The sequence below is a fragment of the Anguilla rostrata genome, chromosome 8 (genome assembly GCF_018555375.3).
Source record: "Anguilla rostrata isolate EN2019 chromosome 8, ASM1855537v3, whole genome shotgun sequence".
NCBI lineage: Eukaryota > Metazoa > Chordata > Actinopteri > Anguilliformes > Anguillidae > Anguilla > Anguilla rostrata.
The window spans coordinates 14,415,677-14,434,464 of record NC_057940.1 but is presented as its reverse complement, the minus strand read 5'-3'; the positions used below and the strand labels follow the sequence as shown (position 1 = coordinate 14,434,464).

General features: G+C 49.5%; 1 protein-coding gene across 10 annotated transcripts in view; it reads left to right on the top strand.

Annotated features, from left to right (window-relative positions):
- The window catches only part of LOC135260885 (abl interactor 1), a 46,313-nt gene that overhangs the window by 16,614 nt on the left and 10,911 nt on the right, over positions 1–18,788 (top strand). For 7 of the 10 annotated variants that reach the window (XM_064346576.1, XM_064346584.1, XM_064346583.1 and 4 more), the window contains exons 3-7: positions 9,359–9,535; positions 13,895–13,909; positions 14,619–14,719; positions 15,092–15,232; positions 18,597–18,712. In XM_064346576.1, coding sequence (XP_064202646.1) covers positions 9,359–9,535; positions 13,895–13,909; positions 14,619–14,719; positions 15,092–15,232; positions 18,597–18,712 — 550 coding nt within the window. The remainder of the gene's footprint in view (positions 1–9,358; positions 9,536–13,894; positions 13,910–14,618; positions 14,720–15,091; positions 15,233–18,596; positions 18,713–18,788) is intronic. The other 3 variants (XM_064346577.1, XM_064346585.1, XM_064346580.1) reach the window with 1 other exon arrangement.

Sequence of the window (18,788 nt, the reverse complement as noted above, 5' to 3'; positions counted from 1 at the left end):
CGCTGGTTATAATGCCCGCGGCCGGGCGCTGGTTATAACGCTGGTTATAATGCCCGCGGCGGGCGCTGGTTATAATGCCCGCGGCCGGGCGCTGGTTATAATGGGCGCTGGTTATAATGCCCGCAGGCTGGGCGCTGGTTATAATGCCCGCGGCGGGCGCTGGTTATAATGCCCGCGGCGGGCGCTGGCTAACGCCGGGCTCTCGGGCGCTCCGCTGCCCCCTGGCCGCCGGGCCGCGGCGCGCTCACTGTTCATTCAGCCCTCCCGGGCCTGACCACAGCGGCCCGTTTGTGAGCGGGCCCTGGCACGCTTTAATAACCCCCCAGAGCTGGGCCCCGCCCCCCCTGCCCCGGACAGCCTGGCCCAGCGGCATCCATTCATGTGTTCAGCAGCAGTCAGCGCTGGCAGGCTTACCGCTCTGCTTACCTCTTACAGCAGTGTGAGTGTGTGTGAGAGAGAGAGAGAGAGTGTGTGTGTGTGTGTGTGTGTGAGTGTGAGAGAGAGAGAGAGAGAGTGTGTGTGTGTGTGTGAGAGAGAGAGAGAGTGTGTGTGTGTGTGTGTGTGTGTGAGAGAGAGAGAGAGAGTGTGTGTGTGTGAGTGTGAGAGAGAGAGAGAGAGAGAGAGAGAGAGAGAGAGAGAGTGTGTGTGTGTGTGTGTGTGTGAGAGAGAGGGAGAGTGTGAGTGTGTGTGTGTGTGTGTGTGTGTGAGAGAGAGAGAGTGTGTGTGTGAGAGAGAGAGAGCGTGTGTGTGTGTGTGAGAGAGAGAGAGAGAGAGAGAGAGTGTGTGTGTGTGTGTGTGTGAAAGTGAGATTGTGTGAGGGTGAGCCCACGTGTGTGTGCAAGCCTGTGTGCGGTCTATGTGTTGATGTCCGCGTTGGTGGGTGCGTGTGGGTGTGGTCTGTGCGTGTGAGAGTTTGGGCGTCTTTATGAGTGGCGGTTGGCGTCCTCTCTCCACATGCCTGGCCCCTGTCCAGCAGGCTTTGTGACCTCGTTTCACCCGAAACAAAAAAATGTGTGTGCAGCGGCGCTCCTCTCACCGGAAGCAGCCCTGTTAGCATTCCTGACTGATCGCTGCCTGGGCCTGCAAGCAGGGGGGCGGCGGATCTAAACTCTGAGCACGCTCTGCCCTGTGGAGAGGAAATCATCAGCCCCCTGTGCTAGCGCTCAAAAAGGCTGAAGCTTAGACGTGCTTGAGTGTAATGATATCGCTTAGCGGTTGAAACTCACCTCTAGCCGTTGTTTTAGTTGTGCCGGAAACGTATTTTAGTTGCGCTTGCACACGGGGCTGAGGCACGGCGCAGAGGTGCTTTTCCTGTCACACCGGGCTGCCGTGTGCAGAACACACTCAGAGAGGACGCGTGAGGTAGCTCTCCGCTTCCTCACCCAGCCACACCCACGAAATCCATTCCCTCCTGTGTGGTGGGTCCTGGGTTCGAGGTGTGCGCTTGTGTGCGGTGCATCTGTGTCCGTCTGTCTGGTGGTCCGTGTGTGTGTTGGAATGGGGAATTCATCTTGTACAATTGTCAGATTTATCCAGGTGATATTTATCCAGAAAATTAGGGTTGAGCCAAGCATTTGATTTCGGTCGATTAGCCATGTATGGTGCCCTAACTCAAGTGCATATGAAGTGTGTGAAGCCAAAGCATGCGCAGTACAGCAGTTTGTGCTGTCATGGGTTGACCGAATGCCAAATGCAAGGAAGACGCTGCTGGGAGAGGGGTTTCCATGGCGATTTCATTCCTTTCTTAGCTGGTGCAGGGTGATCACAGTCCAGGCTGCTCTTTGGAAATAGGTTCTGAGGTTTTAAACTGTATGGGGCGACAGCTCAGGAGGTAAGAGCGCTTGTCTGGCAGTCGGAGGGTTGCCGGTTCGATCCCCTGCCCTGGGCATGTCGAAGTGTCCCTGAGCAAGACACCTAACTCCTAACTGCTCTGGTGAATGCAAGGCATCAATTGTAAAGCGCTTTGGATAAAAGCGCTATATAAATGCAGTCCATTTACCATTACCATTTACTTATGATTTCTCTCACTTCAAAGTTTACAGTCTAATTTTCCATCCAGTTCTAAATTATTTTCCACTCTTTATACTGTTGAAATATTCACAAAATTTATCTTGTCCATACCAGTATGCCTCTTGTGCATCCGCCTAAACTAAATTTAATCTTACTTAATTCAGCGGCCATTTTGGCTCAGGCTTTGAGAAACGTAGGAGGTTTTTCAGAATGACAGGCACACCTGTGAATGCCACTGTCTGCCCGTCAGCTGGCCGCCCGGAGTCAGTAACGCTTGTGTGTGATTCCGTTAGCCCCCCGGTCTGACCTGTGGGGTGAAGCTTCCGCACATTTTTGTCATAGCAGCGGAGCAGAGTTGCTCCTCCGTCTCTCCGAAGACATTCCAGCAGCTTACGGAAGCTGGAGAACATCGTGGGGGGAATGCTGGCTTCTTGACTGTGAAACATCGCAGCTGCGTTTTGCTCGTGAAGCGCTCGTTCTCTTCCGTCAGGCAGTTACTGCACAGACACGGCCGGCACTATGAAAGTGAAAAGGTACACGCGGCGTGCTATTATCTTTAGAGTGGAGAAAAAAGAAACGGCCTTGTTTCGGCAGCTGTCATTATTAGAACCCGAATTTCCTGTCTCTGAATAGTGATATCTCGCTGCAGAGGACAAGCTTGCTCTGTCGGTCGCTTGCACTACCAGACCACCCCCCCCCATCCACACTCTGCCCCCCCAGGGCGAGATCCATCACCCCACGCGGCTGCTGCAGACGACCCTGCCGCGAAAGCCTCGCAGCTGCTCTCCCAAAACGAGCGCGGAGAGAGCAGGACCGGACGGAGATGACCGTTCTCCACCACCCCCGCCCCGCTTGGCCTGTAGCGTGTGCCGTCCATTAGGATGCCTGTACATAAACTGGCTGACTGATTGTGTCCGGTCTCTTAGGGTAGTTCTGCATGTGAAGTCCCTCTGTAGCCAGTGCTTAGACTCAATAGTGAAAGTAACTTTTAATTTAGGACAATAAAGAAAAGGAGCAGTGAACAGAGTCATACTGCTTGTGCTGTGGAGAAGGGGCCCTGCGAAGGGTGCCCCACACAGACACTGCGCTGCAGAACAAATGAGTCAGACGCAGGGCAGCCCCCACCTACTTCCTGTATGTGTTTGTGTGCTAAGGGGAGAGAACGGCTAGGTTTCGGGTGGAGGAGGAAGAGCAGCAGCAGGAGGAGGAGGAGGAGGAGGGGGCGTTATGTCGCACCGCGCAGGGTTAGCGGGAGCTTTGAGGGCGGTGCCGGACTCCCACGCTTCCTCCCCAGACACCTCTGGGTCTTGGAAGCCGCGTTCCCCCTTCCCGTTAATACCCGGGATGCGTAATCCGTCTGTGCCGCGCTGCAATGGCTGCTCCTGGAGAGCTCTTCCCTTCCCCGCTGCCCAGATGACGACGATTACAAGTAAGCCTGCAGGTGGGCTTAGTCACTTTTAATACATTCTCAGCGGAGAACAGACACTTTCTAGAGATACAGTGTAATCTGAGTCACGTGATAAACATCTGTCTGCCATTTAGAGCCAATCAGCCTTCAGACAGATGGTATCAGCAAATTAATGGAGAGGTTCTTGGTGAGGGAGATTTGGCTTGGGGCAGTATTAAGACATTATCTTCAACTGCACTACTGTTAAGACCTACTTTGTAAGAGAGCCTCTTTTTAAAGTTTAGTTTTTTTCCCCCCTCTGGATATAGTGAGTCCAGGCTTTCAGCCGAACACCAGGGTGATCTGGGTACAGGAAGCGTGTTTTGATGGATTACGGAAGATTGCCATCCCGCCTCCGCCTCCGCCGCAGGAAGTTATCGGCCCAGTGTCGTATTTACGAGCGGCCCGACGGCCATGAATATGGAGGGAGCGCGCGGCGGGTGATTCACGGGGAAAGCGCTGTCATCCGATGACACGCGTTGGCCAGGCTGAGGGCTCCGCAGCATCAGCGCTGAGCACCGCGATGCGAGCGCCAACCGCTGTCACTGTACCCCCTCCCACCCCCACCTCACCACCCGCCTCACCGCCCACCGCACACACCAGCCGTGCCATCCGCTGCAAACGCCCCAATTGAGAGTTAAGTGTGAGACATGCTGAATTTAACTGTGCCAGCTCAATTTTATATTGCGGCTACCTCGACATCAATATTTCAGAGGATGGAGCACCCATAAAATATTGCTTATACAAAGAGATGGCTGAATTTGCTCCCAGTGGAGACATAATGAAGGATCACAGAGAGAAGTGGGGAGAGAGGGAGGGGGAGAGAGAGAGATGGAAAGCAAGAGAGACCAAGAGAGAAAGAGATCCTGTTCACATGCACCATTGTGATTGTATGGGATGATCATATGGAAGAATCCATAGCCTGTGCCAGAAAGTCAGCTACAGTGAAATTAAGCATTGCAGTCCATACTGAATATATATGAACTGGCACCCATTTTGAGGATGCATGCTGGTTTCAGATGATGCAGACAAAATAAAACTTCTGGTAGTTTTTGAATTGCATTTCAGTGTTTCCTGTGGAATTGATCTCTTCGTGTGGTGGTGGGTGTCCGAAGGGGGGGTGGGGGGGGGGTTGGTGTAGCAAAGGCAAAAAAGTTCAAGACTATGAAAACATAACCTCTTGAGACTTCTTAAAGGTTTTTTTTTTTTTAAATATCTGAATCCATCTTTTAGCTCTGACGAGCTCTTGATACAAGGAATAGCAGTTTGCAAGAGCTAAAAAGTAGTTTTAGATGTACTTTAAAACCATAAAAGGTTTGTTAACCCTTGTATTGTTTGTAAATATTGAAGCAATATAGGCCTGTATTTTGAGTTATGGTGGGGTGAGAACAATTAAAAGAGCACATTGTCCATCTAGAAGTTCTATCTTCAAGAATAGAGGGCTATATAGCCAAAATTGATGCTCAAGAAAAGTTGTCATCAGCGAATGATAGTTAACGCCAGTGCTTGAGATGGGCAGGAGCTGTCGGGACTTGTATATGAGTACCGACTCTTCTTTTGATTACCAACATTAATTTATTTTAAACGGTATGTATTTTGATGAGTAGGTACCGGCACTTATTTTGGTCCAGTTCAAACAGTGGTTAACACTATGGTATTTTTGTAATATTTGAAGTGTCGCTACCTTCCTTTTCGTCGTCTTTCGGTCGCTGAAGAAAAAAAAGTGACAGACAGTGCGACCTTCATGCGTTGCAAGTCTTCCGACCACCTCAGAAAGAAGCAAGCACGGAGCGCGCGGCCTAGGCTCTTTTTGAAAATATATATGTGGACGCGACAGTACGGTTTTGAAAGTGCATTTAGGCAGAAATATTTAGAAAGTTTAACATTTTTAATTTATGAATTTAATATATAGGCTATATACAGTATATATATCATTTTTTATTTTATTTTTATTATTATTTATTTATTATGGTGTGGCGGTAAGGACTTTGCCCACGCCACGGCAAAACCTTACCAGCGGAAACGTTGCATTTACACAGTACACTGTGTGTGGAAGATAGTTACTGTTTAGTTTATCCGGTTCTGCACTTAATCAGTTGTGGCAGGCCTTATGCATGTGTTTGGAACAGTTTGAAGTATGGTGAAATTTGGCGGGGGTGATAGGGGTGGGGGCGGTGACAGGCGAGGCTTCCGGGGGGGGCGGGGGGCACCCCACTTTCTCACGCCCTGTCGCACTGCGTCGCGTCCCGGTGGCGGTAATCGAATCACGGCCGCCTTTGTCCCTTAGCGTTTCCGCACGCCGCCGCAGACCCGCGCTCTGCGTGAGAGCGAGACACAGGAAGCACCCGAAACCCCGGGGGGGGCGTGGCATGCGAGGTCAGCACTGGCCTCTGGGGCTTTGTGAAGACTAATGGGCTGTTCTTTGAACCACCCCCCCCCCCCAACTCACACCGCTGTCTCGCTGCCAGGGCTACGGGGCTAACTGATACCCAGCCTCTCTGGTGAATATGACGGCCAATTCAAGATGGCGTGCAGCCGATGGCGAACAAGCTCACTTATCAGGTTCGCTATCCGGTCAGGTCCATTATCCGGTCAGGTCCATCATCCAGTGCGGTCAGGTCTGTTATCCGGTCAGGTCTGTTCGGTGCTGCAAGCACAACTCGACGCTGAGAGTGCTATGAGGGAGTGCTGTTTCAATCCCTGCCTCTGTAGTTCTCTTCATATATCTATGCATTATTTATCACTGTTGTACAGCAGTGGTCTTAGTGGAGCTGTTGAAATGTGCTACCTTTAAGCAGTGTCTCATCTGGGATTTGAACATGCAACCCACATGTTCGTTGTTCTCCAATGCCCACAGGAAGCCTCCACACTGGCAGGAAATGAGGTCAGCAGAGGGATGAGAACAGTGAGAATGAACGGATGAGTGAATGGTGACCTGGTCCGATGGCTGGGGGGCGGGGGTTGTGTTACGCTCTTAAAGTGTGATCAGCTCCATGGCCACGCCCTCTGTGTCCTGCCACATACCCACCACACCCCCCCCTTTGTCTCCCCTCAAGATGGGTTTAATTGCAGCAAAGTGGGTTGCGGGGGACTGCCTGTGAGATGAGAGAAGAAGCTCCCATGAGGCTGTGGAGAGGTCAGGCCTAACCAAGGCAGCCCAGTTCACAGTGGAGAAAAAGAAACAAATTAAAAAACAATAAAGGGAAAAAATGACACCCAGAGCTGTCATACTGTGGCAGTAGCCTGGGGCCTGGGGCGGTTTCCATCCATTATTTACAGTGGAGCCAGCTGCAGGGGTGGGGAGGGGGGGGCAGGGGAGGGGGCAGGGTTAGGAGAATCGCTCACTCTTCTGCCAGTCGCAGCCTTTATAAATGCGGCCGCTGAGAGAGCCCCGGTCTCCCGGCTTGCCGTGGATACAGAGGTGCGGGAAGCCAAGGCGGGAGAAGCGGTCTCCACGCCGATACGGTAATCAGAGAGGGGCGTGGCCCATGGGACAGTAACAGCCAGGGCAGAGTGCCGGTTCTGAAGAGCTGTGATTTAGCGTGTTACAGGTCACCTGGAATATTTTTCTCTCAAATAACCTCGCTGGACTAGTTAAAGTATTTAAATCTGATCTTATTGGCTTAGGTCGTCTTAATTGCTTTGGAGGAAAAAAAGTAAAGAAAGTCCATAAATGTAAATCTTAAGAATTTACAAACGTTTTTTTTTTCAGGTTAAATGTGGAGTATGTTTGAGGGTCTGAGTCATCAGGTTCAACTGAAGATATTTTAATTGCTGTTGATGTTAATATGACTAATTCAAGTTCCCACAGTTAGGGTGCCTGTACTGCAGTGTGGCGTGCAGCCTGGGGCAGGCTGAAATTAGAATTCTACTCTACCGCACGCACACTTTTGTCACATTGCTGCGAGCCACTTGTGGGAAACTCTTTTGAGTTTCCATGGCGACTCGGTCAAAGCACGAATACAGAGTCTGTTACAAAGTCCAGCCGTGTTCATGACAGCAAGATCTTCTCAATAGGACTGTGTCCTCACCGTTCTCTCTCTCTGTATACATTCACACAATTACCCAGCACCTGTGTAAATATCACTATCACTCAGCAGTACTTTCACAGGGTGAATGCCCATGCCTCTATGCTAACATTTTCCCAAGTTCACTAATGCATCCCAATTTGTAGATCTGCTCCTAAATTATTTTTCAGTTTTTGCACAATTTTCAGGTGCAAATGATAAGCTCCCTATAAGTACCTGGTATTACCTTTCGGAACCCAGCTAGCAAATAAATTTGTGTAACATTGACAAAACCTTCCAAGAACATTGTGAGAATATATTGAATGTATTGAATGTTCGCATCAGATATATAACGTCAACAAGAAGCTGGTCTTTCACCCCAGTTCAGATGGCAACATATTTCGTTTATGAAGACTCTCTTAGTTCTTACGGGAAATTGTCTTGTCTCTACATTACATTTTTGGCAGACGCTTTACTAAGCGATTACAAAAGTGATACGTGGTCATGGAACAGCTACAACAGGTCCGATAAGTTATATTCTCATCAAGTCCTAGCATGACATCAAGTCTTGTTCACGCAGCAAGCATAGACTAATCAGTAAAATTATGGCAAGTCCCAACTAGAAGCAATGCATGACTGCATGAGATATGAGATAAGGCTACAACATCGAAATGATGCAGCACAAAAGTGCTAGATGCATGTGTAACAGGAAAGTGCTAGAAGATCAAGAACAAGGATACAAGTGATATAAGACAGTGAGTGTGAGTAGCCCTGTGGAGGAGTAGGCATGTACCCTGTGGAGGAGTAGTAGGCAAGGTACAGTCTAAAGAGGTTACGCTGTCAGACCATGGCAGAAAACGGGCAGTGACTGAGCTGCCCATGGAGGAATGAGGAGTTCTTTCCACTCCAGGGGAGCTCCGTGGTTGGGACGATGTCAATCTCATACTCAATAGAAAGAGCCAATCTCATTCTCAGATACTCAACAGAAAGAGCAGATCTCAATCTCTGATGCTCAGAGCCAGTGCTTTCCTTTCCCAAAGTGGGATTTTAATAATTCATCTCTGTGCCCTTGATCCTTCCCTCCAGCCCTTCGGGCTTTGAGGAGGAAATATAGAGCTCATGCAGGCTGTGTAGCCATCCTGCATAATATGCATATACATTATTCTCTCTTTTCCATAATTCATTTGTTTATAACGGGTGCCTGACACAGGGTGACTTGCTTAGTATAAATAGATCCACATCAGCAGTTTCCTCATCTGGATGGTGGGTGGAACAGATGATACTCTGGTGAATTAACCAAGAGAGGCTCTCGAAGCTGCAGATTACTTATGCATCAGTTACGCAGTTACTTATGGGTAATTTTGTAAATGAAGACTGTCACAACCGATCAGTTTAAATAATTGCTGGGTGCTGTTACCCATGTTGTTGTTGGTTACCAGGATACATTTTTTTCCCTACCCCTGAAGAAAAAAAAAAAAGGAAAAATCTGAGGACACTCAGTCAATGAACATTTTCGAAACGTGAAGGCTCTTGGGAGCTCATTGTTGATATTACTGTAACTGTGTTTGTGCGTCGGTGGACACGCACTTGTCAATACTGATTGCAGAATAATTATATTACATGGCATGATTGCTTTATCAGTCAAATGGATGCTCTGCAATTTGTTCCTGTTTATCGTCTTGTAAATGGACTTTGTTGGGGGTGTATTAACTATGTTACACGATTAAAAGCTTTGTAAACCGGCTTTATGATTCGATTACATTTGATGAGCGTTGTTGTATAATTTAATGAAAAGGCCGTCCCCTCCCCCACAGCTCCAATATTGCACTCACAGAATTTTCTCTCTCCCTGTGTCTTTCTGTCTCTCTCCCCTCTCTCTCTCTCTCTCTTTCAGACTGTGGATATCCACAAGGAGAAGGTTGCCAGGCGAGAGATCGGCATTTTGACGACAAACAAGAACACGTCCAGAACCCACAAGATCATCGCCCCTGCTAACATGGAGAGGCCCGTGCGGTATATTCGGAAGCCCATAGACTACACCGTGCTGGATGACGTGGGCCACGGGGTCAAGGTGAGGGCCTCCCGTCTGCTGCCGTCTGATTCGACCAGACTCGGCGTTATATGAAAGCACACTTTTCTATTGGCTTGGAAGCTGACCGCGTCACTTTTATTGGCTCAGAAAGGTTTCCGGCATTGGCCCCGCCCTCTGATGGGAGACTGATAGCGGAGTGTGCCACTTGAGTTATTCAAAAGGCGCTTTCCTGTTCCCTGTCCCTCCCTCTCATCTCACACTGAAACAGAGCCTTCAGACTAAAATTAATGAACAGCTTTGTTTTTACCCTTTGTTTCTGTCAAATTCCAGCCAGTGTCTTATGCAGCTGTTTCCCACGTGTGGGCGGGGTCCTGGATCAGTTTCCCCACCCCCTGCCCGCCCCCGGCGTGTGTGTTGGCTGGGGAACATGACTGACTGTAATGACCTCACAATCCAGGCACTATGACTCACAGGGCCCCGCCCTCAGCTCTGGTCCATTAATCACAGGGCCCATTTGTTCTGTCAGGTTTATTGAATTAAGCTGCAGTTTATAGCACAGTGTTGTCATCCTGAAGGATAACGTGCAGCCAAAATAAAAGCCAAACTGCTGCTTGAGATTTGGTTTAGTACAAATCATAAAGGCGTAGCGCTTGACATAATGGGATGCACATGCTAATATCTGATATAAATACTTACCGTAAATGGGTGGCTAATGTGTTTTTGAGCGTGCGTACTTGTGTCTCTCAAACTCTGCATATATTGGGAGTTGGAGTCACACAAGTATGCACACTCAAAAACACATTAGCATTTGCATTAGTATGTCTCCAGATGCCTTTATCTGGACTACTGGCCGCAGGTGAATCAATCTATGAGTCTATGCCGTTTTAAAACAGTTCAAGCATTTGAAGAATTTGCTTCTACCACTGTATTTGTTGTATGGCTCTTTCAAAAAGCTATACAACCACAGAATGTCCATAGTTTGTGTTTTTCCATGTCAATTATGCCACCGGATTTCTTGATTCCGGTGTGATGTCAGCTTATTTTACAGTAGCTGTACTGCAGGCTGTGTTTAGCAGGAGGTCATTTGTATGTGCTTTCTATGCCTGCAGGGTGAGTACGCATGGGTCCGGTTAGCTAGCCGTTAGCACGTACCCGCTGATTTAGTTACTCATTAATGTGCCGCTGATGCGTGTGTGTGAGGTGCGAGCTGGCTCTCGGGCCCCGTCTGTTCTGCGGATGCCTGACAGAAGAGTGAAAACAATAGCGTCCGGACTCCCCTGCTGAACGGCGGCCGTGTTTCACGAGGGCACGGCCGTGAAAGCGAGCGGCGACATTTCGATAAGTCTTCAATGATTTCCCCTCTCTGTGTTAATCACAGCGGAGGGGTGGTGTGTTTCAGCAGCGAGTCGTCTGCACAACGGCAGACTCTCCATTCACTTTCCATTCACTGCTTTCGGAGAAACAATTCTATGATTTTAATGAGTTGATTGTGAAACATGTCCTCTTTTATTACTCTCTAAGAAGAGTAAGACCGAACTAAGACATCATCTTAATATTTAGCATTTCTCATTATTTTGCCTATTGGTGCAGACATTGATATGCATTTGAGAGTCCGGTTCGTGTGAAAATGCCGCTGCCACTGATTGGCTGGAGATGGAGGTGCCGCTGGGCCTCGTGACGCGCTGCAGATCCATGGATGCGCCCGCAATTCCGTCTAACTGCAAGATTAGCATGTATTCATAGACTAATCCAAGCTTCCTATATTTTGGGAAAAAGAAATGTGTTTTGAGAGTCGCCTGAAGCCCAGTCAGCATTGTGCTCCTGGTGTGCAGAAGTGGAACCAGATGTGTGTTCTCTAGGGTTCGCCGTTGTGTTTTGTTTTGGCTTGGCCTGCTTTGCTAGCGTTAGCGCCTCTGTTCTGCGCCCCTTGTTCCTCTGAGCACTGTGGGAAATCCGGAGCAGGTTCCCCCGTCTGGAGCAGAGAGGAAAGGGTTAACTGGGGCAGCGGCGACCGTGTCATATTTACTATAGGATTTCTGAAATGGCTAAGATTGATTTTTCTGTACAGCCGTGCACATCAGCGAGTTCATAAAAAGACGGAGAACAATCAGGCTAATGCTCATACACTGGGTATGCAGAGCGCCGGCATGAAGCAGATTGATGGAGCGATGGAGGCCGGGTCGTGCTCGTCAAGCGCGACGGACGTCTTCAGAGACGTGCGGCACCGTGGCGCGGGTCCAGGGAAACGGGCCAGAGAGTCGCCAACCGGGCAACGTAGCAGGAAAGCCCCCCACTCCGAGCCCCAAGCTGATACGTGTTTTACACAGCGTTAGCGACGTTGCTACCCCACTCCGAGCCCCAAGCTGATACGTGTTTTACACAGCGTTAGCGACGTTGCTACCCCACTCCGAGCCCCAAGCTGATACGTGTTTTACACAGCGTTAGCGACGTTGCTACCCTACTCCGAGCCCCAAGCAGATACGTGTTTTACACAGCGTTAGCGACGTTGCTACCCCACTCAGAGCCCCAAGCCGATACGTATTTTACACAGCGTTAGCGACGTTGCTACCCCACTCAGAGCCCCAAGCCGATACGTATTTTACACAGCGTTAGCGACGTTGCTACCCCACTCAGAGCCCCAAGCCGATACGTTTTTACACAGCGTTAGCGATGTTGCTACCCCACTCGAGCCCCAAGCGATACGTTTTTACACAGCGTTAGCGATGTTGCTACCCCACTCAGAGCCCCAAGCGTGATTACAGCGTTTAAGCGAGCGTTGCTACCCCACTCAGAGCCCGCACTGCACAGTACGTAGTTGTACTCGAGCCGTGTCTAGCGTTAGCGACGTTGCTACTTCAACCCTCCCCGAGCATTCCACTGTTCCACAATCCCCCAGAGATTTAACCCGCGCTGCTGTTGGGATTTTAAGCGTTCGTGTCCGTGACCTGGAAAAGGAGAGGTTTTTTTTCCCCTGAGTCCGTACGGATTGCGTAAGCGCTCGTCTGGTCCTCTTTCCCGCGCGGCCGCTGGCTGGACCGCATCGCCCGCCGGTGGCCCGCGCGCCTGTGGGAAAACGCGACCACTTCCCCGGGAAATCGGATCCTGTCCAAAAGATCGAATGGGGATTGGGTGTTGCCCGCTCTCTTTCCATCTGTGCCTCCCTCCACCCTGCTCTTTCCCCGTCTATCTCTCTCTCTCTTTCTCTTACTCTCTTCCTCTTTGACTAAACTTATATTAAATATTTAGAATGGCCTCATAAATTTCTGTCGCGAAAAGAACCCTTAATAGCTCCTTATTAGCTCATGTACTTGTACAGGGTCGCAGTGCAGTGGTCACATGACGAGGGTCATGCTTTGTTTTGCAGCTTGAGTAAACTCCAGGAAGTGTGGCCGTGGTAATTTGGGTGTGGTGGTCACGGTGCATGAATAGGGAGTTTTCGCTGCTTACAACATCAGCTTCTCACTCATTTTTTTCTACAGCCTGTTTTTTTTCTGGAGAATACGGTTCTCTAATGTTATTCCCATCTCCACATCCATGTTCGTTAGGCAGGATTCCAAAAATAACATACAGCGGTCGCTATCACAATGCGCCACGCCTTGTTTTGGTTCCTCTTCACAGCCCACAGAATTGTTTACAGTAATGAAAGCGGGCAGCAGTATCGCTCTCGTTTCTCTTATAAAAATGCACCCTTTTTCATTATTTTGGTTTGTGCGGCTCTGTGAATATGTAACACAGCTACTGTGTTGCTGAGTGACAGCAGACTTCTTGTCAGTTGTGTCTCTGGATTTACCCAGAAGGCATTGTGCCGTGAGACAGACGCGGCCATTGGCGGTACGAACCGCCGGTCTTACAGGCTGCAGCTGGGGCATTGAAATTTGTGAACTACAGTATGCTCTTGGAAGAGTTGGGGTTTGTTTCTTTTTACTTGAAGCACAGAGAACGCTGTGGGCTGATTGGTCCAGCTCCCTCACATGGTACATCTGGGCTAATTGCCTGCGTGCTTTGTGCTGAAGACTATAGGAGCCAATTTGTGTAATGATGAGTTCTAAAGACCGAGTTGTCACTGCTGGAGTAAAATACTTCCCTTCCCAGTTAATCAGAACTGAAGGATGTCGTCTTTGTGCGTGCCTGTGTGCGTGTGAGAGAGATGTTTATTTTCTTACTGAAATGCAGCACTGTAATCTGCCAGTCACTGTAGCATCAAACCAGTGCAGTGCTGCCCCTCCTGTTCAAAGCCAAACAGGAGTATGAGGCCTTGTGTTTCAGCACAAGGCGAACAGGCCCCTGTTTGGCCCCATCCTGTTTCTGTAGCGTTGTGCTAACTTTTCAGGCGTCCCCTCAGAGGTGCTCTTTTTGACATTGTGCTTTCTCTCTCTCTTTTTTCCGGCTCACGTTAAGTGGCTAAAAGCCAAGGTAAGAGTTACTGTTCACCTGACCCCTCCCCCTTACTTCTGTAGTGTTGGTAGCCTCCTGTAACCCCGCCCCCCCTTACCTGCTTTATATATTTGTTACAGTAGAACTGCCGCCTTTTACGCGTTTGTCACTGTATTGTCATGATTTGTTTGCTTTTAATAGTACATAAAAATGCTCATAGTACTTAATCTGTGTATATGGCTTTCCCAGATAAAGATTTTTTAAAAATTGATAAAGATCATAAACAGTCATAATTCACACATTATCCTTTCTTTGGGGTGTGTAGTCTGGCCTGTAATTAGCTCACTGAATAGCTCAGACACTGTAAACTGGGATCCAGCGACACTGTGGTCAAGATAACGTGACGCTTATCGGAGGTTTTGTCGAGCTTGCCGTCCTGGCGTGGCTCTCACGCCGCCGCTCTCGGTCTGGACTGCCCGGCCGCGCCTGACCGGCTGCCAGACCGCCTCCGGCTGGCCCGGGCTCCCCAGGTGCTCAGCCGCAGCAGAGAAACGAGTTCACAGCTCCGCTGCCTGCTTAAGTAAAGCCTGATGAGAGCGGATAAAACAGTAATAAAAATCTCTGCTTATCTGGGAAACACCAGCTGTCTGTGGCTCCCGCTTTAGCCGTAGCGCTGCGTCGCGCTTCAGAACTGCACGGGCACGTTGCTGGGTGTTCACAAACGATCCCCCCCCCCCCCTCCCCGCAGCATGGGAACAACCAGCCTGCCAGGGGAGGGACGCTGTCCAGAACCAACCCCCCCACGCAGAAACCACCCAGCCCGCCCATGGCAGGGCGGGGCACTCTGGGGTAAGGCTGCCTTCGCAGAACAGCTGTGTGTGTGTGTGTGTGTGTCTGTCTGTCTATCCGTTTGTGTGTGTGCATCTGTGTGTTTGTCTGTATGTGTTTGTGTCTGTATGTGAGTGTGTATCTTTGTGTGTGTCTGTCTCTGTCTGTGGTTTAAACTGTTGATGAATGGGTGGATGGGTTTTTATTTTTGCTGAAAGATGCGCAAACAGAAGCTTGTGAAATGCATGGCATGTTCCAGAGGTCTTTCCCAGCACCCACACAGTCTTCAGCATGTATTCTGACTGCATATATGCGTGATGCATATATGTGAGGCGTTCCTGCATGCAGCTCTACCCTGTGTTTATGTGGGGCGCCCTGTTTGTGCTTCACCAGTCGAAACACATCCTACAAAACCCTGGAGCCGGTCAAGCCCCCTGTGGTCCCCAACGACTACATGACCAGCCCCGCCCGCCTGGGCAGCCAGCACAGCCCCGGCCGCACCGCCTCCCTCAACCAGAGACCCAGAACCCACAGGTAACCCCGCCCCCTCCTCCTGACCTCACCCAATCCCCTCCTCCCACCTCACTTAGCCCCGCCCCCATGTCTCCCCTCCCCACTGCGTGTGTGGAGCTGTGGGATTGACAGGCGTACGAAACTGTGATTGTGTGAAGGAAACTGTCGTGATCTGTGTGAGATTGCAATTGTGTGTGTGTGTGTCTGTGTGTGCGCAGATGCGGTCTTTGTGTTTTCATGTTTATTTGATTCAGATGCCAACACACCCTCTGAGCAGCCTTATTTGGAGACTGTAATCTTTTGTTAGTGTTGGAGGGGATCTGCCAGAAGACAATGCCAGTCGTAATATGGAAGAAAAACATACGATCGTTGTTGTTGGTCACAATGCAGAAACTAAACTGGGAAATGTGTTTTTGTTGTATGTCTGTGTGTTTGCGTTTGTGTGTACGTGTGTGTGTGTGTGATCACATGATCCAACCCTTTAAAGACAGTTTGGCAGCCTGTGCCTGTAGAGAGCTGGGGGCCATTGTGCTGTCTATTTTATCTTATGTGACATGGCCCATGAATGAATACAGAGAAGTGTAAAATCAGTGTAACATTTACAGAAACAGAGTCTGTGCTCAGCAGCCACTTCCGTCCGTTTGTTCAGTAGTTTTCCTGAGCATGGTATGTCATACCCTGATCATTCTCAGAAGGATCTGGAACCCCCCCCCCCCCCCGAAATAAATAACATTCACACGTCTTCTCCATGGTTTTATTTCAATTTCACTAACAGCTGCATCACATTAGTGTCAACAGCTGGTGCAAATTATGATCTTGAGCAGAAAACACATCAACAGGACGATGACCGCCGATGCCCTTATTCTCACTGTAGTTCTGTGTGCCAGGGTGAAACATGAGAGCCATGTGTCACACGCATGAGAGAGACTGCTGACTGTCGTCTCATTACCTGAAGGACTTCACCACTGCGTTTATGGGTGTAAATCACCCTTTTAATGGCTCATACCTGCTCCTCAGGATTCGCCACCTCCCCCTGCTAGTTCCGCCTCTTAAGATGATGGACAGGTTTGCCTCAGAGCATCTGTTGAAACGTGGTCAGTGTTTATGCACAGTGCCTTTGACACAAAATCGGTATGCAACCTTTTGTTTAGGCAAAGACCTATTCTAGAAAGAACTCTCCGTGCTTGAAGTGTCTCTGGTGGTGGAGGAGAAATGTTGCTCTTCAGATGAACCAGGACTCTACAGGTTGTTGAGTAATTCTGCCGTTCCCTGTAAGAGTGATCCCTGAACACAAGGTGTGTTTGGTGTTTTGGACTCCTGGGTCCAGGTGTCCTCAGTCATCCACCGGGATGTTTGAGTTTCCCCATCGTCTCACCCCACAGGGGGCAGCACTGTTCCATCCTTTGTGTAACTGAGGGATTTGGTTGTTTTTTTTTGTTTTTTTTATACCTTGTTTGCGTAACAGGTGTTAGGATCAGGACCCAGTGCGAACAGTGAGCTGTCATTGGATGAACATTGTGGGTGACTGCTTTCCACAAACTATCAGAATATTAATTGAACAGCAGAAGCTAAGCCGTGCTGGACATTGTCAGCATTCGGATGGGAGACTCCCTGCAGAAACCGGATTGCTTTCAGCAGGGCTACGGGTGGGGGCAGTCTTGCGTCTGCATGAGAGCCAGCGCCCGCGAGCTTTATGAGACGCCATCTGTCAGATCTCAAATGGAGGTCTTGACTTCCTGTGAGCGTTAGCGGTCCCGCTGCACTTCTTTCACGGAGCGTGTTTTACAGAAGTGTTCCCTGGTGTCCTGGCTGGGTTCCCAAACCGCCGCGCTCAGCCTGGCTGTCTGGCCGTCCCGGGGCTTCAACTGGCAGGCTGAGCGTCGCCTCCTGTTTGTGGTGAGAGGTCGGGTGGAGGCGGTGGTGAAACCGGCCCGTTCCGGTCTTTAAAAACGTCTTGAGGTTTTCGAAGGGGAAGCCCTGCGCTTCGACACATCACCAGTAAGGCTTCTGGTGGGCGTTGTGGTCGGAGCTGTGGACGCAGCCCGCTCCCTCATTGGCTGCTGCCGTGTTTCTGCTCTCGGTTGTGTGGAGAGCTCGCCCAGCGTTCACAGCCAGCAGATGAGCTGGAGCTCCTGCAGGAGGCCGGCTAGCAGTAATGATGCCGGGACTAATTTGCCCGGCTTTTGTGAAGTGACTGAAATTCAGGGTTGTGATAAGTTTGCTTTGTGTGTGTGTGTGTGTGTGTGTGTGTGTCTATGGTATTCTGTGTGTCTCTGTGTTTGTATGTGCTCTATGTTTGTGTGTTTGTGTGTGCATGCATGCGTTTGTGCGTGTGTCTGTGTGTGTGTGTGTGTGTGTGTGCGCGTGCGTGCGCGTGTTTGTGCAAGTGTGCATGTCTGTGTGTGCGTTGCAATCCGTTGGAATTCATTTTAGTTCTAAAATTCATACAGCTGACCCTTTATGGAATATCAGCTCATCATTTCAGCCAAGTGAGAGAATTAGAGTTGAGCCAAGCATTTGATTTAGCTGGGTTAGCAATATGTGCCCTCACTCAGGTGTATATGAATGTGTGTGTGAAGCCAAAGTGAACTTTGGCTGTTGTATTGATCAATGTTTTTATTTAATGGAATCTTTTAACAACCTTGGTACACGGGGAAGTATTAATATTTTAAAATCCAAAACGTAGTTCAAGTGAATGCACCCCTGTGAATTGGATGAGTTTCTGGGTGTGCAGGCACCCTCTGTGCGTGAAAGCTAATACTGTCTTTGGGAGTTATAAATTGAAAACTGAATCACTTGTCAGATTCGGGCACTGCAGTCCACCTGGTATTACATTATAATTCTGCAAGTCCATCTCTCTCCTCATTTATCATTGCTGTCCACTTTGTTTCACTTGCTTGGAAGAACCAAAAAAACACACAGAAAACTCCTGGCTGTAAAATGGATTGTGAATTTCATCAAGTGGCAGTCCGTGTGTAATGCGATTCTTTGAGATGAGAGAATACAGGTAAGGTAGTGGAGAGAGAGGGAGAAAGTCTGTTTGAAATGAGAAATTAGGAGCTGGACAGCAGCTCAAGGTTAACAGGCAGTGCTTCTTCTGTGGCAAGCTGCTTTTCATAAATGGTGTTTTTGTGCAGTGGTGTGTGTGTGTGTGTGTGTGTGGTATGTGTGTGATATGCTCTCTGCACGATTAGGTAAGGTTCAGTACACTGTGTTTGTTATATCATGTGTAATGCACTTTGATTGACAAGGTGTGTGATATCACTGTGTGAGATATAGTGTGTGTAGCATTATGGGTGTGGTACACAGTGCACAGTGTGTAGTGTGTATTTAGCACAGTGCGTATGACACACCTTGTGTGTGTGCCCCCCCCCCCCCCCCACAGTGGCAGCAGTGGGGGCAGCGGCAGTCGTGAGAACAGCGGCGGCAGCAGCAGCATTGGGATTCCCATCGCCGTGCCGACGCCCTCCCCGCCCAGTCTGGGACCAGGACCAGGGCCAGGTAAGCCCCGCCTCACGCACAAGATCACATGGGAAATGATGTCGCCATTTCAGGCTCAAACCGTATGCCCTCTGCT